Here is a 23541-nt window from a genome sequence, read left to right on the forward strand (position 1 = left end):
GATCAACTGAAGGCTTTTCAGGGATCTTTTAAAGAAACCTGATGATAATGAATTAAAGAAGCCTGGAAGTAAATGGCCTGCATTTGTATAGCGCTTTTCTAGTCCATAGGACCCCAAAGCGCTTTACACTACATTCAGTCATTCACCCATCCACACACACATTGGTGATGGCAGCTACATTGTAGCCACAGCCGCCCTGGGGCGCACTGACAGAAGCGAGGCTGCCGGACACAGGCGCCACCGGGCCCTCTGACCACCACCAGTAGGCAAACACGGGGTTAATATCTTGCCCAAGGATATTTGGCATGCAGCCAGGAGGCAGCCTGGGATCGAACCACCGACCTTCTGATTAGTGGCTGACCTGCTCTGCCACCTGAGCTACAGCCACCCCGTAAAGTAATGAATCCACAAACTGACCTGTTTAGTCTGCAGTACAGTATCTGGTATTTTCAGGTTTCTGGATACTACAAAGCTGATATACTTCAACTTGTTTTACAGGAAGCTTCACAAAAGCATAATTCACGGACACGTGATGTGTGGATCCAAAACTGGATGAAGACATTACATGTAAGCTTTTTCTTACCTTTCAAAGTAATCTTTCGTCGTTCTTGCCGTTCCTGCTTTTCTTGCACGTTCTCTCTCATTGTGGGAAATGGAGCATCTGAACCTTTAGCTAGCTGTGGCAGCAAACAGTTTACGTGTTCGCTGACATTTGTTGAGCTGTTAGAAATGTTGTATTTGAAATTACCGGACACTCACTGAACCGTTACACCGATTACGCTCGCTGCTCTTCAACAGCTAGCTAAATGCTAAAGCTCGGTTTATGGACATCTGCACCAAACACATTGTTCCGGATTGTTCTGGACTACTTCGATCTCTGACTACAGTACAATACATGATGCATCGATTATGATTTGTGCCTCTTTTCCCTCTTTGTGTGGATTAAACACGTGATTGATACGCCAGCAGAATTGTTCCCTCAAATTAGATTTAAATCGGTTGAATGTTTGAAGGCGCTCAGTTACGGGAAATAATAACTCCCCTCAGATGTCTTGTAGCTGAAGTCGAGTCTGTTCTGAAGATGTAAATAGTAGAAAGTACATTTGTGTTAAACAGTGGCGAGTAACAACAAAAACTAGTCAGAAAGAAATACTCACGTAAAGTGCAGAGCCCGAAAAAGTCTACATTAGTACAATAATGAATAATTTATGTTTCTTCTGAATTATAATGATGAACAACGCCTACTCTAAAAAACAGAGAAACCGAAACCAAGCCAGTAATCTCCATCAACAGCATCAAACGATCCAGTTTAGAAGATTTACACAGAGGAGTTTAATAGTACTTTCTTAAAAATCAAATATGTCCTTTAAAGTGTGTGTATTACGAAATGTGTGTATTTTAAAAAGTACTACAGAGTCCTCTGAAACCTCCCCAGTTAATTACTGAAATTATGATAACAAATTTCATATTACAGTTTTAATTTTTGAAAATGCGCATGAGGTACTAATTTAACTTATAATTATTATTTCCCAGAGCAGAAATGTAACATGAATAAAACACGATTTCAAATCCATTTCTGTGGATTTACATGTTGGAGTCAAAAGGTTTTTACACAGAGAGGTTTGTTTTATCCGCTTCATGAATCAGGAAATACTTTTACAAAAAAATCAATTCTCACAGTGCTTTTTAATGAATGAGGTGTTTTATAAATATATGAATGGAAAGACTGAGGAGCAGATTTTGTGCTCAAAATCTGATTTTTTTTTTAAACTGACCTTGAGATATAAGTAAAATATAATTCTTTTGATTTTTATATTGGAAGCAAATGTTGACAGGTTACATCATTTAACTGACACGTCACACTGAGGAAATGTTTATCTTTTATTAGCTGATTTCAATAAATGTCCAACAGAACAAGTAACGACCAGAATTTGCATTTCAGGCGCTTTATTTCACCTTCAGAATAAAAGCCCCGCAGTAACAGCTTGCTGCCAGTAGGGGGTGTGATGTTCCACCAATGGAGAGACTCCTTTTAACAAGCCTGTGTCATTTCAGGTCAGGTGTGTGTGTGTGTGTGTGTGTGTGTGTGTGTGTGTGTGTGTGTGTGTGTGAAATCAGGTACAATAAAAGTCAATTACTTATGAAGATTTCAATCATTAGGAATATTAAACATCTAATATCATCATCTAATAATGTCGCGTGGAACCCGTGTAGCTCCAAATTGCCCGAGTTTTCATTAGCTGAGAAAGACCTGCTCACTCCTCCTGGAAATACATTTTTCAGTTAACATAATGACTTTTAAAATAATTGATTCTAATTAAGAGGAAGGAGAATTTTCTCAACCCGTAGAGGAACCATTATACTCTGAATTAATTTTAATAATTTAGTGATGCATGCTTTACAAGTGGTAAAATAAAGACGTCTAATACAACATATATTAGATATGTGGCATATCCTAATATCACTATTTGCATGACTGCAGTTTAATTCCTGCTCACAGATGCTACACGGCACTTTTCTACTTATTTGTTTTAAAGAGTATTGATTGAGTGATGATGCCTCATGTTAATGATCAGGATTATAATGGAGGGATTATGTCATTTAGATGAGCACTGATGACTGTAACGATTATTACCGGTGAGGGTGCTGACTTTATAGATGTATATTGATGAAGATGACAGTGTGAACCCCTCTTACATTCAAAACTGAAAACATTAGCGAGGTACACGTGGATTGGCTGAATTTGTAATTGGCTGGAGAGTGTACATGTTTGTCCACAGATTCACAGTCAACTGCATAAAAGTGACGGAGCTGCAATCAGTCGGAGCTCATTTTAGATCCTCGTCAGCTCAGAAACATATTTGGGTGCAGAAGTAATAACAAGCTTCACAGTTTTCCCAGTGCAGCTGCTCTAAACACACTCATTCATGCACATTTTAACAAATTAGCAAAGGCTAATGGTGAAGCCTCATTAACCAAAACATCATCTGCGCTCACATAAACTCACTCGATGTTGTGGTGTATCTGCACAAGCACTCAGTTTGATGTGAAACCTCATCAGCACCTGTTCAGTAAGAGAACGGGAGGAGTACAAATCAGACTAACTGCAATAAGAGTAATGCTTCAGTTTGTTTAAGTCACTCTTGTTCCTGCAGATTCTACTGAGTCCATTAAAGAATCTATTAAACGAATCTCACTGCGGTCTGCTTTTCTCTGCTGGTGAATATTCTTTTATTCATTTGACTCGTCAGATACCCCTGCGGATACTTTTGTCCCTTCTGACACTCCGTATAAGAAAGTGTGCGGGGAATCCAGAGGAGCTGTCCGGACCCGCGTGGTGCTGAAACCGTCAGCTGGAAGGTTCCTCTCGGGTTCCTCAGCAGAGCTAGACTTAACCGAACAATTAAAAGACATTTCTGAGTCATTCGCAAGAAATATCCTTTAATTGTAAGGTCACGTGTAGCAGTCTTGCACGCAGGGTGGCAGCCATCCACAGTCCGTCACAGCCCCGGTTCACCTGGAATGACATCGGGGGAGAGGTCATGACGTCACAGTGTCACAGTCAGTGGTTTCAAGTCACCAGAAAACTCGCAGAGTGACACGTGCAGTGGAGGCATCCTCCCCACGGTGTGAGAGAGCCGCAGCTTCAGGGCTGCTGGGAGACACTCACCTGCCTTCATCACTCCCCTCCTCTCCCTCGCAGCGTGTCTGTGCCACGGTGCGTCCACGCATAAACAAAAAATAAAATAAAACCAAACCCCACGAGTCTCCGCGTTTGGTTCTTTCCCGCTCCGTTTCTGTAGAGCCTCCACTCGGCGCTGGGGGAAGATTTTACGCACGCTGCGACGCCCAAAACCTGTGTGTGTGACACCCGGAGCTCTGAATACGTCACGGGTTACAGGTGTTGCGGTTGCGAGGGAACCGCTTGAAAGAGGAACTTGTTTGGTTTTTGGGGTGGTGTAAACCTCCGACAGTGCCCAGCGCGTCACCCACGACCTATCCAAGCCGCCCGGAGGAAGCGCAGATCCGCGCTGCTGCTCCACTCCAACACATTCATTCATACAAACCCACGCAGACCCACGAGAAGCACGAGACGTTTGCGACAGAGGAGCCGCGTGCTCTTCGTCTTTCTGTCACCAGAGAGCAAAAAGAAAAACGCGACACATCGCGCGGGTCTTGGATTTACGCACGGACACCGCGGTCAGAGTCACGCGACGTGACCGAACAACACGCGGGCAGCACGGCCACCGCAGCGGCCGCGGAGTGTCCGTGAACTCCGGACGGAGGGATAAGCGCGCCGGGCTGTCTCGAGTTCATCACCGGCTCCACTCGGTAAAGACAAATAAAAGCGACCCACGAGTCACGAGCCCACTTGCCACCAAGCCAGAGTCCAGGGCGCCACCACCTCCGCACGTCTCCTTCGCGCTGCGCTCTCATCCATCCCTCCATATCCATCTCCAGCCCTCGCCTCTCTTTTCTCCGGTCGGGCTTACAGCGCCGTAGATAGAGGCTCCGCAGTCACGTGGGTCGGAGGAGAGGAGAGAAGGACCGAGAGAGAGCGAGAGAGAGGGAGGGGAGAGAGAGAGCGTCCCTCCTCCTCCGCAGTTTGCAGTGTGTTATGTCTCATACTCGGAGGTAGAGAGTCAGAGCTGCTCGTCCGGCGGATCTCAACCTCTGAATCCAACCCCCGTGTCTTCTCTCATCCTTCCCCTCTCCCCTTCTCGCTCACCCGGGTTGCTTTCTCTCCGGAGCCGCGGGAGCTTCTACGTCTTCTTTCTCTCGACTTCGGCCAACAGTTTGCTCTTTTTGGATTTGGGTTTTTCTTCTTGGACGTTTTGACGAGTACTCGCTGCTGATTTCACTCAGCACTGCTCCTCGCTGCTGCCGCTGCCGCCGCTGCTGCTTCTGCCGCCGCTGCCGCTTTTACGCACCGACGCTTATTTTGGATTTGCTCGGCAGCACCGCTGGAGAAAAACAGAGAAAGACAATAAAAAGCATAAAGCGAGGTGGATCCGTGGATGCGCCCCTTTGGCTCACGCTGGAGATGGAAACGCTGATATTGTTATTTCATTCCCTGTGGATATTGCAATGCAACACTGTGAGCGCCGACTCCATCATTCACATCGGTAAGAACCGGCCGGGGCGCCTCTCCTGCTGCAGGCAGAGCCGTGCCCACGGCTCCACGCACGAAGGGAAATTTGCTGTTTTAAGTTGAGTCGCTGAAGAATTTCAGTGCTGAGTTTTCGGTGCCGATTTTCAGCCAGTCAGCCTCTTCTTCTCCGGCGAAAAGAGACTCGAGCTCACAGCTGATTATCGTTCCGATCCGTGCCAGGGTAACGTGTAGGGAGGGGGGGGCTGTTGCATCCAGCCTCAGACCCACGCAGCGCAGACCTGCTAGAAGTGCCCGCAAAGTGTTACGCCGCGCCATCTCACCACCCCTGCATCTCATCCACAACCCCTCCATCCTTCCCAGAGAAGGATGCGTAAAAAACCCCCAAATCTGAGGCTGGCAGGAGAATCTGGCCCGACGTGGGTGTTTGGAGGGTTTAGTTTCACCCATCCGCCTCCCTCTCCCCTTCTTCCTCCTTCACCCCTCTCCCCACTCCCTCGCCTCCCCTCATCTATAAGCCTGAACTTTGAATTGGACGTGAGTGAAATGTTAATCAAGCGCTAGGGGAAGAGATGACAAAGGGGACAAACACCGACTGTTCGGGCTGTGAGCGCCGCTCTCTGCTCGTGCGTCCTTCTTGATATGATAATCCGGAGATTCTAGTCAAGACACTTTTTATTTCTTTCTGTTTTTAGTCGAAAGAATTGAGGGAGGATGCAGTGAAGTCAGTGAGAGGGGGGAGGCTGACACGCAAACTCACAGCAATCACGCACTTCTCGCTTAAACTCCCCAGTTTGCACTAATTCCACTCAGAGGCTCCGCTCGGCCTTGAGGTGGTTGGATGCAGCACGCCTGCAAACCAGTTTAGAAAAGGAGAAATTTCAAATATTAAATAAATAAATAAGAGTAATCAGGTCTCTCCTGCAGCTTCGGCCATCGAACAGGGCCGGCAGCAGCACTGCGGTGGCCTCATGGTTGGAGCCAGGAGAGGGAAGAGAGAGAGAAGCGGATGTGGTTGGAGGTTGTAGAAAGAGCAGGGGTTGGTGGTGGTCTCTCTCCGCGTATGTGTGGTGGTGGTGGTGGTGGTGGTGGGGGGGGTGTTAGAGGTATTTAGTCTCAAATGAATGCACTTCCTACTTGACTCTATGACATGTTGCTTCTGAAACGTTGCATCTCCATTAAGAGAAAACTAAAATGTCATTCCTGCTGTGATGAAAACATCAGCACACACACACACACACACACACACACACACACACACACACACACACACACACACACACACACACACACACACACACACACACACCAGTAACATGAGGTGAGTCTTCGTTTCAGCACTGAGATGGAGATGGCAGATTGCTTTGTGCTTTGTGTGCCAGCTCTTTAGGTTTGGCTTCGTCCTTATTTGTACATGCACAGATGACACTTGGAGGAATTAAAACCTGTTGTTGGCCATTTTTCAGCAGCTCCTCGTTCGCCACAGAATGAATCTCAGAGTGTAGATGGAGGGCTGCACAGATGGATGGCTACTTCACTGTCCCTCGGGAGAAAATCTGGATTCACTCGGCTCATGGCAACAAGAGAGAACAGTGATACCAGATTATCCACAACACAGAACAGTAAATGCAACAAATCAGGGGTAGGATGAGGGGGTGGGGGGTGATGCCAGTCAGAGCAGGCGTGAACATGCAGCTGGTGCTGCTGGCGTTATTTATGAGCAAATTTGGGAGCTAAACGAAGAAAAATAGAAGCCATAAGAGTTTAGAGATGTCAGAGCTGCAGGTAGAAAGAAGCTCAGTGTTCTCTCCACGCGAGGAGGAGCTCGTGTCCAGCCGACAGAAAAATGAAAATAAATGTTGCAACTTGTGAGTGCAAATCTCGCCTGCAACCTCTGGTGTATTGTTGCGTGTCCATACCTGTGGTGTTGGTCTTGGTGGTGGAGCCCTGCAGATTCTGCTTCACAGATACGTGAGGATTCTTTGTTGACCAGGATGTGCGTGTACTGTACTCTTCAAACCAGATTCTCTGAGTTTTCTGCAGGCTCGGCCCCCGCCTGCCTGCTAAAACAAATCATATGCATTAAAATATATCAGAAAATCCCCCTTGATCCCTGCACAAGCGTCAGCACAGTTATTGATCGCCTGTGGGCTTATTTATTCTGCCAAAGTTTTATATAAAACCTTCCTGCCTGGTGCTACGAGGCTTCCTGGTGGCACAGTGTTTAAAGGCTTAGAGTTCTTTAGCTTTCATACGACTACACTCGGTTTTGTCGTTCATCCAGAGAACCAGTGATGCTCTTCTTTTATTGCCATGAAGAGGCAATTGTGGTGTCTGGTTTAGTTAAAACTTAAGGTTTTGGTTAATCCCTGATTTCCTGTTTTATTTTGAAAGTATTTCTTGTGTAACTCTTCATTGACTTCCTGTTTCATTTCCTGGCTTTATAATTGTCTTTCCCACCCTAACTGTTTCCACCTGTGCTTCCTCAGCCCTGTGTGGGTTCATACAGAGCCTCGTCTCACCTGATTTGATTGTAGTTGCACCGTGTGTTGGATGCTTTGGCTGATCCTGCGTTTCCTGTTTTGTGAGCTCCTTTCTGTAAGTTTAATTAAAGCTATTTTGGGATTTTTCACACCAGACAGTCGGCTGCACCTGGGTTTGTTTTGCAAAATTATTCTCATTATTCTTCTTGTCGTTTTCTTTTTAAATCAGAGAAGACTTTAACGTTGGTTGATCTGGGAGCGTTTATGGCCAAGTCGGTGTGTAGGGGGAAGAGTTGAAAGGCAGGTGGAGGTGTCATGGAGAGTGAAGAGAGTGACGGCTTCACACTGCAGAAACTTTGGACTCTTACAGATGTTTCAACCAGGAATCAATAAGAGTTGGATTTGAATCAGAGGGAGGCTCTGGCACTCTGGCTCTTATATCCACTCCCCAGCATCAGGTCCCGTTTGAAACCACGTAGACTTAAGTGGGTCATAAGCACCAGTGGAGGGTCACTAACCCCACAGCACCCGCTTTGTGTCCAATATGGAAGAAATGCCACAGATTATAAGTTATGTGCGATTATTTGAGGAAATTCACATAAATAAAACAAAGAAAGATGCTTTTGGTGAAGCTTGATATATGATTTTGTTTTTTAAAAATGCTATTAGTGTTTATTTTTATTTCTATAAATTCTAATAATAAAGAACAACAAGGAGGAAGAGAGTAAGACAGAGTGATGTTAGCCATGCGCTGAAGCTCCTGTTTCTGAGGTGAGGACGTGCTGTGTTTCCACTTTTCCCCTTAATTAAGAGACCCTTCAAAAAGTGTGACTCAACATGATGTTGCAATCATCGACGAGTCAGAGGCTGTTGTCACTTTTGTGTCTGCTATTGATCGCAGTGCATTTGATGGCTCAAAATGTCTCATTGCAAATCATAATCCCAGCGTGAAAAATGATCGTTGTTGCAGCTTGTTTACACATCAAAGACCCTTAAATGTGCAAAAATGTGTACATGGATAAATATACAGTACGGACAGATTGGCCTCATCCTTGTAGATGCAGACACTTTGTCTGATTGTGTCACTCGGCTTCCGTCGTTCCCCGAACCTACTGACAGTCTGGCTTGGCAGCAGAGCTGAACCTAGATCAGATGTGACATGTTCCACTGTCGGCCCCTGAAACCCCTGCCCGAGCATCTGTCTCGTCCGGCCGCGCTGCTTATCGGCGGTGACATATCCCGGTTTGTTTGTCCCTTCCTCTCTGCTGCTGCCTGTAGTGGCTCAGTGGCAGGCAGAGGGTGTCGCAGGACGGAGGGTTGATCTGTGAAAAAGCCGATTTGGATGAAAACGTGAAGGTTTGTGGCCTTCACTCAACCTGCTTCAGCCTTTGACCCACTTAATGTGTCCGTGGGCATTTGTGCAGTAAAATCCTGCTCTGTGAGGTCCGAGGCCGGGCAGGTTTTCGTCATCTCCTCCCAGCAGCAGCTGGCGGCTCTAATTAGCCCCACCCTTCTTCCTCTTTGGTTGAATGTGCACAAAATCAGTGCAAACAGCTGCCTGGGAAGGAAAGCTGTGGTCAAGGAACATCAGTTTGTCTGATTGGAGGTCAGGGGCAGGAGCTGCAAACAGGTGGGGATGGGGCTGGAATTAATGTTGGCCTTTAATTAAATATCAGACATCAAGCTGTCAGCGAGCTACAGTCCTGACATGATGGCTGCTCTCAGGGGGCTCATGCAAACATCTCTGTTCAAAGGAGAGGAAGGTGAAATCATTATGAAAAGAGACAAAATATCAGGTTGTCAAACCTCCGCAGACGCGCCTGCAGACCGATGAATCAGCCATGTTGAGACAATATCGAGCTGTTGTTTGTAGGAAACATGACAAACATTTGTGTCTGACAAAACTCGACAAATACATTTGTTCAGCTCACTCTGCAACAGAGAGAAGCTCAGCATATCCCTTATGTTTATGTTTAATAGATAAAAGATATCTTCGTTCCGCTGAAGGGAAATTTGAAACGCTGCAGCTCACAATAACATTTCAGGCCAGCTTCGGAGTTCCTGTTTCAGCGCAGCAGAGCACAAATCATCAGTCTAGGTTTGTAAAGACCCACGTTCCCCCAGCGGAGGGTCGCTGCACGCATTCAAACTGAAGTGAAGGCTTCAACGTGCTTTTCTTGGCTCCTTCTTTCCCGCTCATCTTCACAGCTGATGAGTGGATCGCCATCCTCGCAGAGACTCGTCCTGTTATTGGTTCATTCCTGTTGAAATGGGTTCCTTTTTCTTCTCACTGTCACATGGTGCTTTCTCAGAGGTCATCACTGGACAGGTGCTGTTTCTTCCTCTTGTGTTGCTTTTAGCAGCAGAAGCTCGTGCAGGTGGCTTCATTTAGTTTTTCCATTCCAATATTTTCCGATTCTCAACTCCTCGCAGATTTGAGGCGACACCTTTGTTACGGTCACCAGCTTAAACACCAGTTAGACCATATTATCATCCGCTTGGTGCGGAGAGCGTGTACCCACCACTGTCTGTTTTTCAGTCTCGTCATAAGACACATCTTTATATCTGGTGGTATTTCATTGTAGTGGTTTTTTAAACTGGTCATTGTGTGAAATCAGGGATGCGGTCATACTTTACTTTGAGGTTTTTAATGCTTGCTCACAGCCATTTCTTTTTTGTGACAGTCTTCAGCAGCTGTGAAAATGATGCAGACGTTGTCATGTAAAAGACGTTAGATGCAAGCTCCTATTGTCGGTGTCTGCCTTCATTCCCTGATGCTGCTGGACTCAGGTTGTAGCTCTTCCTGTTCCCTGTGGGCTGTTTTCCAGATCTGAAGGTCCTCTAAACGCCCCTCAGGCCAAACGGATAACAAGTCACTTTTTATAAGGAGCCTGAGGAGGAGAGATTACCCCATCCCACGAGCCAGGCAGCTGACTCGGGATGATTTACGGCATTAGTGTGGCGGCTAGCAGGAAGAGAGCCGTGCTCATCCGTCGCCCAGCTTTGGAAAGGCGATCTCGAACTGCAGGAATCCAATCTGTTGAGGCTGGCAACGCGAATGAACAGCTGCGGCCTTTTCTCGCCCCACCGCTAAATAAGATAAACTAACCCAGTTAGGGAACAACGCAAAAGGCTTCCCGCACTGTCTCAGTGAAGGCTTAGCCAGGCCATTTACCTCCACCACCTGCACACACAACACACACACTGAACAAGGAGCAGGCGTCTCTCACATAATGCAGCAGCCTCACTTTGCGGACTGAATGAACGTGGCTTGCAGCAGAGTGCTTGACCCTGCGAGGGCATTAAAATACTCTGCAGAGAAACGTTAGTGTTGCTTCAGATTCTCTGTGACAAACAGAGGAGGAGAAGCGACTGTGTGGGCAGGCCGGCAGGAACAACCTGGAAAATGAGCCGGCTCGACTAATAACAGGGTTCTGAAAGCTGCTGCTGATGTTTCTTTCATTATTTTTGGTCCGTTTTAAGCTGCTGTGCAGACTCGTGATTGTCTCTACATGCGACTGATCCTCAGCACGCTAACTCCGTTTCAAAATTGAGTTTGTTTCCCAGGACGGAGAACCGTTCGCTTTAAACTTGACTGTTTCACCCACATGGCCGCTCAGTGTTTAAGTGAGATGTGCTGATGAACACGTGTGTATCACTGTTCTTCATCAACACGTCCACAGCCCTGTTCTTTGCTGTTAATTATGCAAATCTGAACATGTAACTAGAATATGATGATGGTAGCAAAATGTAGCGTTGTCTGTTACTCGCTGCTTTGACTTCGAAGGTTAATCTCTCACATTAACCTCACATTGTCAGCATTTAGTCTTTTCTGTGTTTAGCCTGTTTTACCTCGGGAATACGCCCAGCGCGGCTGCTTTGCATGCCAGCTCTGATGTGGCTGCCGGAGCCAATTCAAAGTAGTGCTGATGATTCCACAGGACGTACCAGAGTGGGCTCCCAGAAGCAGCTCCTTTCACGGTGAACTTGGTAAACACGCTCCTGATGACTTCATGGGCTCAGACTAACGCTTGACGTCACTTTGAATGAAATATTAAGTCCAGACTCTGCAAAGTCATCCTGAGAGTCAGACAGGAGGATTCAGCAGGAAATGCTCATTAATGAGCGTGCACCAGTCCATCTTTAAAACATCGAGGTGGTGAAAACGTTGAGTCTTGAGACTAACGGGCATCAGGAACCCGTGGGTGACGTCACCGTGGCTACATCCATCTCATACACTGTCTATGTGATTGTCCTGAGATGCCTCAAAAAAATACAGGTCATTCCACCTGACTCTGGTGTGTGATTCAGGCAGCTGACAGAAGAAGCTCCCCTCGTGAAAGTAGCCGACTGAAAATTTCATTTAAACAAGTCAGACATTAAAACATCATGCGCCCCTTTGTGGAACCGGTTGTTAGGTCCGCACTTGTGTCAAAAGTCTTGGAGTCATCTCGGGCAATGCTCTTTTCTTCACCACCCTCATCAGAATCTGTAGCGCCGCAGATTCGATTTCTAGACTTTGCCCTTTTCTTCGTCAACACAGCACTCGATCCTGGTTCATGCTCTCACCTTGTGTTTGGATTATTGTAGTGCCATTCTCCCTGCTCTCCCAAAAAATCCTCCAAATCGTAGAACTCTGCAGCAGGTTACATCCAGTGTCATCCACCTTCATTGGCTCCCGATTCCTCGACGTATCCAATACTAGATTTTGCTTCTTATCGTCAAAGTTCTCACTGATCTTCTCCTGTCAGACCTCCTTCATCCTCACACTCCTTCCTGTGCCCTCTCCTCGCTGCTCCTCACTTCAGACATGAACATCACGGTTCAAGCTAGACTTTGGTCTCTGGTCATGTTTATCACCCAAACCAGTATTGTTGTTGGTAATGGTGCTTTTGATGGGGCGGTTAGGAGAAATGTTGATTGCTTGGTTTGATGTGAATAAAGGTTTAAAATGTTGTGCCCATTTACAGTATCGGTGTTATTATTCCCCAGTTTAAATTCTGTTTTGAATAATTCAGTTTGGCTGTTGTTGGTCAGATGCTTTGTTGTTTTTGTTTTCAAACCTACTCGTCTGAAATTGGCCTTTGGGAGGACAAATAATGTTTTCAATTGAGTAACTACAGGACAATTAGAAGGAAAACTCAGACGGCCTGAAAGCAAAACAACAAAAATAAACCAGGATGGGAAACAAACAAACACGTGAGCTTTTTCCTTTTAAAAATGTTCAAATAGATGAAATTTCTTCGAGTAAGGAGGCTGCACACAATGTTTCCTCCTTTTTCTGTAAATGTATTTGGAGTCTTTTATTTGGCATTTACTTTTTTTTACTCTGGCTAAACTGAAGTCACGTGCTCGCGTGCACAGGCTCTGCTTGGGTAGCTCTTGGCAGAGATGGATTTTAGAACCCCGTCCTGCAGATGCATCTTTTTAAATTCCAAGCGTGGCCCAATGATTGCTTTGTTTTGAGACACTGAAGCTTTGACGCATCGGTACATTACAACATGTTACCACTTTACACGGTCCGTCAGGACTTCTGGTTTAATTTGAAGCTTCTCGTGTTGGATTTCTTGTATTAGATGCTGCTGCTCGCTGATGTTTAACAGGCTCTTCCAGCTGCAGCAGCTCGGTGGATCTTAATATATGCCATATTGTGTCCACAGCAGAACTGATCTCGTGTATATGACTGTCTGTTATGAGAGCCAAAGCTAATCTGCACACGTGCATGTTTCATTGGCTGTTGAACATGAGGAAGAGGAGCTCAGTGCTTCACATGTCAGGTGAAACTTTGGGTTTGAGGATGGAGTCGAGCTTCAGCTGCTGATGTCTGACTGTGAGAACATGCTCTGTGCTCACAGGCAGGAGGAGCTGGGCTGCTGGGACAGTTTTTTTTTTCCCCTTGTACGCCTGAAGGTCACGGTGCTGCAGCGCCGCTTATTTGGATGTTTAATTATGATAATAGCTCCGCTGCATCCTCCATTGGACTCTGGGGAAATGTCACCCAAACTCCTGGTTGCTATAAATCTTCTCGTTGTGCTGCTTTGTGTTTAAACCTCCACATTATTCATTTCACTTCCACTGTGTCCAGCATCAGAATAATATCCAGTTTCCACAGAGCGGATGTGAAGACTAATTCTCCGCATCACCTGACCTTGATTGGCATGTAGCTTCTGTTATTGATGCAAACCTGCTAAATGGAGCTTTTCCTCTTCAGTGGTACTTAAGTACAGAGAGCAGCAGGACGAGTTCAGCTTTGTCACATTTTCTTCTCTAATCTGTCGTCGTTTGCATCGCTCCTATACGTCTATGCTTGTCTTGGGTTTGAATCCATTTCCTGTTTTATTTCATAAACGTCCACCTTCATGCATTTCACCGTGGCTTCTGTCATTGTTCTGTTTCCTGCCAGTTGTCTTGCCAACCTGTGTTCAAAAAGCCAATCACTGACAGCATAACTACTCGGTCCTTCTTTGAGGTTCGGCTTCCCAGTCACTTTGTTTCATGAATAATTCTTCATGATTTTCTCCTGTGGTCTGTAGTCAGTTTTATTTTGTACCTGCCCCTAAGATGTGGTGTTTGCTACCTGACAGACTTTGTGCGACCTTTGACCCAAACTAAAGTTTAGTTTCACCTCAGGCAGATTTAAATGTCGCTGACAGAGGGTGGAGCAACATATTGGTTTGTTTTAATTAGAACATTTCCACTATTTAAAGACTCGATGGTATTAGTGGTCTTTCTTGGTTAAATATATTGGTTTTGGTTCAAGTTTTGAATTTCAAAATTTGTTACCAACCTACCAGGTTTGTTTGGAAGTTTGAGCTCAGCATGAGTCATTTTAGCCGTTTGTGTTTCTTTCCCTGACTTGTATTGTTGCTCGTTCTTCTTTTGCCTGCCAGTTAATTTCACCTGTTCTGTAATTACACGTGAGTATAAGAATACTTCAGCACAATATATCCTCATACATAACAGTCATCCAAATTGTATTTAATGAGCTCCACAGTCACACAAACATGTACAGTATTAGCATCCAGCACTAGGCTTTATTAAACCGGTTATTGTAGAGTCCTGTTTGTCATTAGCATCCTGGTGAGGGCAGGATCCACCACACCACCTCTCGCTGAGGGAGGCTGGAGGACAATGTAAAGTATAATTTGCACTCTTGCATGTAATAACAGTCGAGTGTTCTGCCACGTATGTTTTATTTCCCTGTAGTTTAGCCTACCAGCGATTTGCCACATGGGCTGCTGGAAAGATAAATGGCAGCTTTTGTATTACCACTTATTAAACCTTTAATAGGATTGGATTTTCCTGTATGAGGGTGATGAAAGGAGTGAGTGTAATTGCAATGACTGTGGGTGCCGACATCGGCCTCTTCCGCTGATTAATGGACGACAGAAATCAGAGCCGGTATAGGTAGACCGAAGCCAGCGGCGTCTTGATACTGTCGTAAAAGTCCCACTGTGGCAGCACCACGACTGACAGCATCTCTATATATTTATGTTCATTTATTAGTTGCTGTTGTTGATGCAGGCTGTCAGGACAGTAAATGATCTATAGGAGTCCTGATTTTCACAGTAAATGGACGTCAGTCTTCAACATCCACGTTTTCAGTAACAGGTCGGGGTTATATTTGCTACCTTTTTATGTGGAGTATTGACCTGTTGGGCAAAGCTCAGTGGAAATCTACTTTAACATGTGGCTAAAATGCTGCCTAACCCTAACCCCACTCAAAGTGATTTGCTGGCACTCTGGTGGATGTTGAGAAGCTAATGTGAGGAAATCTCATGTGTGAGCCAGCCTGCAGTCACAGGAGCTGTCCTTGGTGCTGAGAGGGAGGCAGCTGTACGAGTGTTTTCCTGAACAGACCTGAAGCCCTCTGCATTTTGTTTCTTTCCTTCAGCTAATCCTTTCCACGCAGCCTGCATCAGGATGTCAATACATAATACAAAGTATACAAGCACCAAGCAGTCAATCAGCGTAACACAGATTCTCATTCTCATCCCTTTTTATTTAGGCCTCAGTGTTACACACAAGCTGTCTATGGTGTGAGTGCTGGTAGACATGCTGACACGCTCATGCGTTGATAGACCTGCAAAGGCAGGGTGGAGGTGTCATGAATCACACGTTTATCAGTCGGACACTGTGGATTTCCCCCCAGGTTTCCCTCACAGTCACTGCCTGGTGTCAGAAAGTTGAACGTGAACTGAAATATCTGCAGAAATGTTTTTTGCAGACTGGGTGGGCTCAGCCTCGTCCATGTGATTGTGAATGTTTCCTGTTGTTTTCCCTCTTAGTCTTTACATCACTTCCTGTGTTGTTTTGAATGTTAGACCCTCACGTGGCTTCGTTTAGATTTTTACGTTTGTTACCTTTCTAAACTGAGATCACCTGTGCCGTCTCTGTAGAGTCTTCTCTTGTGCTTTCTGCCATCTCCTTGAGGTGTGTGTGTGTGTGTGTGTGTGTGTGTGTGTGTGTGTGTGTGTCTCTCTCAATGGTTTGGAGGACTTTGAGAATCCGTAAAGGTTGGATTAAACCAAGTACTGGTAACGATTTAAAAATAAGAACAGCCCCCCTCGTCCTACCTGATTAATGAGCGTTCATTCTAATGATTTATCTTCAGTTTGCTGCAGTTTAGTCTGAAAACTGTATTTTATTTGTATATTGTGTAGAGAAAAGCACAAACAAAGACGAGAGTTGAAAATCCTCATCCACTATCATAAAGTGTAATTACTGCCCTGAAAAAGAGAAATACATGCTTGCATATTTTCCCACTTGGCTCTAGTGTCTGTTGTTTGTTTGTTTGTTTGTTTGTTTGTTTGTTTGTTTTAACTTTAATATAAAAATAAAATAATTATTTCATCTCTTGTGCTGCTCACCAAACTGAAAAACGAGCCTCTCGGCTCCACGTCGTTCCCCTGTCTTAAAGTAGCTTCACTGAAAGTTTTAACTTTGGAGTAAAATGTGTGTAGATGATGGAGACGGTTACACTGCTTCACTTTTTCCTCTTTTGACGTTGCTGTCAATCATCTGCCTTCTTGCTACAAATGCAATGCATAAATAATTGGAGGGAAATGTTCTTCTAAATAAAATCTATTTGCTGGCAGCAGGTGGTGGGAAATAAAATCTGAGAATGTGGTGACCCAGTGAGAGTCCCAGCCGCTATAAAGCCTTTCTGAGATTAATAGGTCAAGCAAGAAGCCAGACTTTATGGTCCCAGCTCTCAGAAGCTGCTAAATCCCCAAATAAAGCAGCTGCTTTTTCTGGTATATATATATTTTTTCCCACTCAGCTTGAGCTCTGGGACTCACAGCCCTGGACTCCTGGTTGATTACCTGCCAGCGAGAGGCGGGGGCTTGATAAACTTAGCCGCTCCAATACATTGTTTTTGCATCAGTGGTGAATAAATGGTTTTTGGCTGCTGGCTGGTGTGAAGTTCCCACCTTGTACGTGGCGTAGAAATGTTTGCAAATATGCTAGAAAGGTCAGCCAAGCCACACATTAATTTTCCAACTTAAACAGGATTCCCACATTTCTGTGGCCTTTATTAACCGTTCAGCTTATTCATAAAATTCAATAATCCAACAAAGTTTGTAAGCCGTTCTGTGGAGCAAATGGATATCAATAAACTGTGGTTTAAATGCCAAGAAATACTGTGACAGCACGTTTTTAAGGCATTTATGTAATACTGGTCGATACCCAGCTTTCATGCATGTGAGATGGTATCGTGAGCGTCATGTCTCGATTATAATCGTCATTCCTCATTAAAGCTTGCAGAGGCCAGATTGTTGCTGGAACAGCAAGCCTGTCAGATTAAAATGCATTTGTTCTTAGACTGCATTCACCTGACAGTCATGTATATAAAATCTTTATTGTCCCAGGAGACAAATTTGCTTTCAGTCTGCACAGTTTTGTCTCACCAGGCGGACCGCCAAGGCAGAAGGAAAGAAGCTCCTGCCAAAGAGAGGCTGTCCTCCAATTTAAAGTGGAGTATGTGAGGACAGATGGACGCCGGGATTTTTGAAACGAGTGCGGATTGCAGGGGTGATTTGTGCAACTCACTATAGCAGGTGTTAAACATGCGACGGCTCTTTTGTTGCGGTTTTAGGACTCGAGTGTAGGCAGACGAAAGAGTTTGCAGGCGGTGCATGTATGGCAGGACATATGTTTGCTTTTGTTGGGAACAGCATGGCGAAGAAGCAGGAAACAGGATGGGTGGAGTTACACTGGAGGAGGCTTGTGCTGTGAGAGAGATGAAAATAACCCATAAGATGCAATTCACCTGTTCATTAATAAAGTGATCCGCACAGCTGTTTAGTGAACAGTCATAATTTAAAGTTGAATATCCTCAGTGTGATGTAGTGAACCGAACATTTGGATCAGGGTTGGTGGAAACTTCAAATCGTGTCTTTACAAATGTCAAATGTCTTCAATTGTCCTGATTCAGGACACACAGCCTTGAAACGTGCTTGCAGAGCGATTCATAGAACTGGTGCCGACTTAATATGAGCAGGAGCCGTGACATCTCAGGCCTCAGTGCAGCGACGGTTAAAGCAAACTTTAATGAAACATCTGAGCTGAACGGCGCGCACGTCTGTGTTTGAACAGGGGCTTATAACGGCAGACATGAAAGACTCGAGCGCCTTTGGAGCTTTTCTGGTTTCACATGTGGCTCAGCTGCTTGGATTCCCAATTTTAAAAAGTTATCAGCACATCTTGGACCCACACATCTTTAAACTTGCGTTTCCCCACATGCTAGCTGCTGAGTCTGTTACAGATCTGAGACAAGGCGTTCGTTATCTTGCCCAAGAACACTTCGACATGCAGCCTGGAAGACTGAGATTGAACCACGGATCCCCTGGTTAGTACCTCCTAAGGCCTCGGCCACACAGGACTGGAGATCAGTTGGCAGCAGCTATGCTTGGGAAAAATGTGTATTCCTGAACTGATTGCTTTCTGTTATCAAGTCACAAAGAGGGAGCTGAGCCTTAAACAGAGCAGCAAGCTGCTCCCCTGGAGTTTGCATTGAACGTGTTGATTTGTTTGCAGGTAGTTAAAGTCGCTAGCTACCAGCCGAGCGGCCCTTTGCTGCGTGTCTTCCCTCACACTCTCCCTGCTTTGCTGTCCTCTCGTCACTCTCTAGTAAACTGGAACGTAAAAAGGCTTCAATCATTGGTCCATTCCAGAAACAACAATCTGTTGGACTTGATCAATCCCAGGGCTCCTCCCATTTTACCACCATTGCCCTCCACACTCTCTGAAGGGAAAATGATCAACCAAAAAACCAACAAAACTCAGGAAACACAGTGGAAGTGTGACGAGCTAACAGCTATTTACTGTTAGCTTGATTAAAGCTCCCATCACCTGCATCTTTTTCTCACAGCAGTGATGAATCCTCTGCTGGTTTCTGTCACTTCCACAGCTGGTCCGTCACATTATTGTGTCCCCAGAAACACTCAGGCAAAAACTCCCCAGGAACACGGAGAGGCTGACCAAGGACCAGCTCAGCCGGAGAAACCCCGAGGTCCTCCTTTACTGAGCTGCACAATCCCACGGAAGATGGTCGACCCAGTTGCCACCCGCTATGTAGGCAGTTGGCAACAGTGAGAAGGAAAACCACCCTTTTAACAGGAAGAAGCCTACATATGTGAATAATCTTCAGAACATGCGGGCATACTTTATTTTTTTTAAACTTTAAACTCCTCTTCAGTCACCCGGCTGCTTATTACTGCGTCAGCCCCACTTTCTGCCACCAAAAACTGCAGAGTCAGCAACTCTAAAATCTGCCCTTTTGTAATTGGGATCAAAGAGTTTTGAGGCTCATTAATCAGCCTTCAACTCTTTGTTGTGTTTCTTCGACTTTAGATTGATTGCACTTCACCGAGTTTTTGGTCTGCACTAATGTTTAGGTGCTGTCTAACTCCCCGGCAGATGATCGTGTTCGCTGTTTTCTTTATCAGTCAGAGGTTTTAAAGGGGACATGAAATGCGACACAAGGCTAATTTACACCACTGAGCCCTGCTCTCATAACCTGACATGGTGTGAAGCTGGATTTAAGAAAGAAGAGCTTAAAGTTTCAAAACACGTTTAGCGCCATCTTCTGTCAGTGTGGAACGTGACATCATGTGGTTGGTTGGGGCTGTTGGGATTAAATAATTTGCAGTGCTTCAATAATGCTATGCTTTTTATTAACAGACTTGCATTCGTTTATGTTAGCTAAGCAATGGCAGAACCGATAATACAGAGGAAAATAACGACACTAAAACTAAAAATCACTGTAATGGGACCTTTAATGGTGTGGCTGGTGTTTAGTGGGGGAGTCGTGTGTTTTAGCCTGTTGGATGAACTTGCCCTTTAATTGTGCCAGTTGCCTTGCAGCAGACAGTGGCAGAGAGCCTGGGAGGTTTGACTGTGAGCTCACAGAGAGACCCGTGGGTCTACAGTCCACCTCCTCTCCCCTTGGCACTCATTATTAATTAAACTTGTTGAAGTTTGAGGCTCACCAGTTTGCTGTGGCTGCGAGCAGAAATATAAACCTCACATCAATCCCCCCACCGTGTCTCTGACAAGCCTCATTCTTAATTGAAAACGCCCGACTGACTGCAATTTCAAAAGTGGATGATTGATTGATCAAGCCCAGAAGCTAGACAGCGTCCCCTGCGAGGAAGGCCTTCAAATCCGCAGCGAGGCTGAGCAGAGTTCATTTGGATACTCGGAGAGATGAATGAGCACAAGCAGTCTGGCAAATTGAATTCTCACTCGTAGGCAGGAATTTCTTAATTGTGCGTGACAAATTTCCCAAACAGAATCTGGAAAGTTTCATCAGCCCGTCCATTTGTCTACCCGTCTGCCCCTCTCTAGGCCTGTCGGTCCATTTCTGTCCTCGATCCGCTCGCATAGATGTTTAAAACCGGACAGAAGCTCATTTTATACATGTTTATTATTCATTTTCTCACCACGATTTCCCCTTTGGCTTTTTCATAAAATGAAATGCATGCATCATCTCAACGATGGGGCTCGTGAGCGTCGTGCAGTAAAACACTCCACCCAGATCCTGAAGTCTTTCTCAGCTGCAGCAGCTGTTGATATCTACTATCAGACCCCGCTACTGGTTTGATAGCTGGAGGCTCTATCTCCCATTTTACTTTAAAAAAAATAAATAAAAAAAAATAACAGAGGAAGCGCAAGTAAACCGACAGTCTGAGAGAGAAGAGCTCTGCTGAGGTCTTTAAGATATGATGTGGTCTGATTACTCGATAACTTGTGCTTGTATGTGAGGAGACGGATTCAAGGACACGATTGAAATCAACTGTAGCGCTTTCAGGATTTTAGTGGTTTGTGTTTGCATCATCGATGTTGTGTAAGAAAGGAGTTCTTGTTTTGGGGGGTTTCAGGTGGCTGAACATGGTCTGCTCTTTAGCATCATTCTTGTCTCTTCAAAAAACGGAACGGGGAAGTAGGGGTGGGCGATATATCGAATATACTCGATGTATCGCGAGTTGTTCCGCATGCGATAGTTAAAATGGCTCTCAGTTGCCATGGCAATATTAAGCCATCTACATGTAATTTACTGGAAGTATTTTTTCCCACACGCTGCGAATACGTCATTAATAACCCCTCCCAACCTGAAAATGTTCTACCTGGTGCACTGCGCTGAGCATGTGTGTTTATATGCTACCAGAGAGGGGAAAATATGGCGACGGCAGGAGTTTCAGACGAGCGAGAGTAAGAGACTTGCTGTTTGGATGTCGAACTAAATGCAAAACAAAGGGTAGCAGTACCCTGAAATTATTCCACTTGTAACGGCAGTCTGGTGAGGAAGGAGCAGCTAGCAGGTCCAGCGGGCGTGTGGTGTGGAGGTTAGCCAGATAGCTCTAAGCCAGTCAGTTAAATCAAACAGCGTTACATCGGTAAGGTTTCTCCTGAGAACAGAACACGAGCAGCATGTTATAGCTGCCGCTGTACTCACACACCCACTAGGAGACAACAGTAGGGCAACCCCCCACCTAGTGGTGCTATAACACCATAAGGGTTATTAAACACTGCATAATTAAAACAGTCTTAAACTGCCCATCAACATCTCCCCACACACCAAAGAAAACGTTAATTAAACCAGCGGTGCCACACGTGACTGCTCTAGATCAGTCGTTTTTTTTAGTCACTATCTAGATTTTATTCCTGTAATTTGAGTTCATCACATTTTATATTTTATAAATTTTTATATCTTACAAGTAGCAAAGAACACCTTTTTTTTTTATTTTATTTTTTTTATTTCAATCGTTTTATTTTGTCTCGTGAATTCTTGATGTATTGTTTTGTTTGTTAAAGGTCTGCTGTTGACCACAGCGAGAGACTTACTGTCACAGTAATTGATGGTTAAAAATTGGTTAAAATAAAACATTTTATTCAGATTTTCTTGTATTTGAAGTAGGAAAAAAATACACTATATGGTTAAAAATAACATTTATTTTTCAAGGATATTTAAACATATTGTGATTTTTTTATATCATGTATTGCGATATAGCCCCCCCGCCCAAAAGAAATCTTGATATTAGGTTTTTCTCATATTGTCCGGGCCTAGGGTAGCAGCTCCGACACCTTTGTCCAAAGTCCTGCATGAACTCAGATTGTTGTTCTGTCCCCCCATCGTGGATATGACTGAAGAAACGATAAACCACGTGTAATTCTTTGATTAGTAGCTCTCATGAGAATCCTTAGCACATTCATACCTTACAGTAATTACAGTATGGCGCTTCTTTGGTGATGGTATACACAACACTGTTAGTGACTGCAGGAGTTCAGTGGTTTGTACTGATAAAGGACCGGAGACCATGTGTTCTAGCTGACAGGAAATTTGAATACAGATTTTTGCTGAGATATACATTTTTTTTCTGTGGAGATAATAAAATGATAACTGGGTGGTATTTTCAGTAGAGCAGTGTTTAAGTCCTTAACCTGTTTACACTCCCTGTTTCTACCTGTCCAGGTGCGATATTTGAGGAGAATGCAGTGCAGGATGATCAGGTGTTCCAGCTCGCCGTGTCTGACCTCAGTCTGAACGACGACATCCTGCAGAGTGAGAAGATCACACACTCGATTAAACTCATCGCGCCCAACAACCCTTTCCAGGCGGTGCAGGAAGGTAAGGCCGCTGCTGCGTTTACGTCACGTGATGGCGGGAGTGTCAGATGATTTTCGACCGCAGTGCTTTCTGCAGTTTCCTGCTTTCCTTGCTTCTTACACTCCTGCCTTGGACTGTTAATCTTTAGATTGTGCGGGTGCCGCCTCTCGCTGAGGTATCCTCACAGCTAATGACCCAGGTATCAACCTCCTAAATGCTGTTTAAATCACGGCAGCTGCAGCCGCTCTGCCAGAGCTCTCAGAGGACGCTGTTTGTCTTTCATGCAGCTCCACAGAGCCCGTCCTTTGCCTCTTCTTTCCTGTTTCTCAGGGTTTCCTCTGAGATTCATTCTCTCAGTCTTCTCTCTCTCCCTCGCTGTTTTCCCTGCAGAGGAAGCTAGGGGGAAGCACTGAGCCCAGCTGCACAGACGGCCTCTCAGCTTTGAGAGGAGCTCGTGTGGCTGTGAACACATTTGTTTATGTGTACGCTCGTGGCTGCAGAAAAGGCCATGATGATGTGGATGATGAAGCTCAGACTGGAGGATGCTGATTGTTTTGCTGCAGTTAATGACGATGATGTTGATGCTGGTGATGAGACGACTGTTGTGACGATAATGGATATAACTGGTATTGATAATGATGCTGATGAATGTTACGATGGTGCTGATTATAATGTGAGTGTCGAGGATGAGGATCCCTGCAGTGATTAGGATGACGATGATTAAGGGGTATTAATATGTGCGGGGGGGGGGGGAGGTGACGCCGTCGCAGACACGAAAGAGGATGAAAGCGTGGTGCTTAGGCTGGTATTGCCGTTCGAGGATGATGGTGATGATG

At 45.2% G+C, this 23541-nt stretch overlaps 1 protein-coding gene across 2 annotated transcripts in view; it reads left to right on the plus strand.

Moving 5' to 3' along the window:
* Nucleotides 1-4623: 4623 nt before the first annotated feature.
* The window catches only part of grid1b (glutamate receptor, ionotropic, delta 1b), a 575964-nt gene continuing 557046 nt past the window's right edge, over nt 4624-23541 (plus strand). For both annotated transcript variants that reach the window (XM_005743394.1, XM_005743393.1), the window contains exons 1-2: nt 4624-5126; nt 22571-22726. In XM_005743394.1, coding sequence (XP_005743451.1) covers nt 5045-5126; nt 22571-22726 — 238 coding nt within the window. In that variant the 5' untranslated portion in view covers nt 4624-5044. The remainder of the gene's footprint in view (nt 5127-22570; nt 22727-23541) is intronic.

This window comes from Pundamilia nyererei, unplaced genomic scaffold, assembly GCF_000239375.1.
Source record: "Pundamilia nyererei isolate P.nyererei 1_Seehausen unplaced genomic scaffold, PunNye1.0 scaffold00131, whole genome shotgun sequence".
Classification (NCBI taxonomy): domain Eukaryota; kingdom Metazoa; phylum Chordata; class Actinopteri; order Cichliformes; family Cichlidae; genus Pundamilia; species Pundamilia nyererei.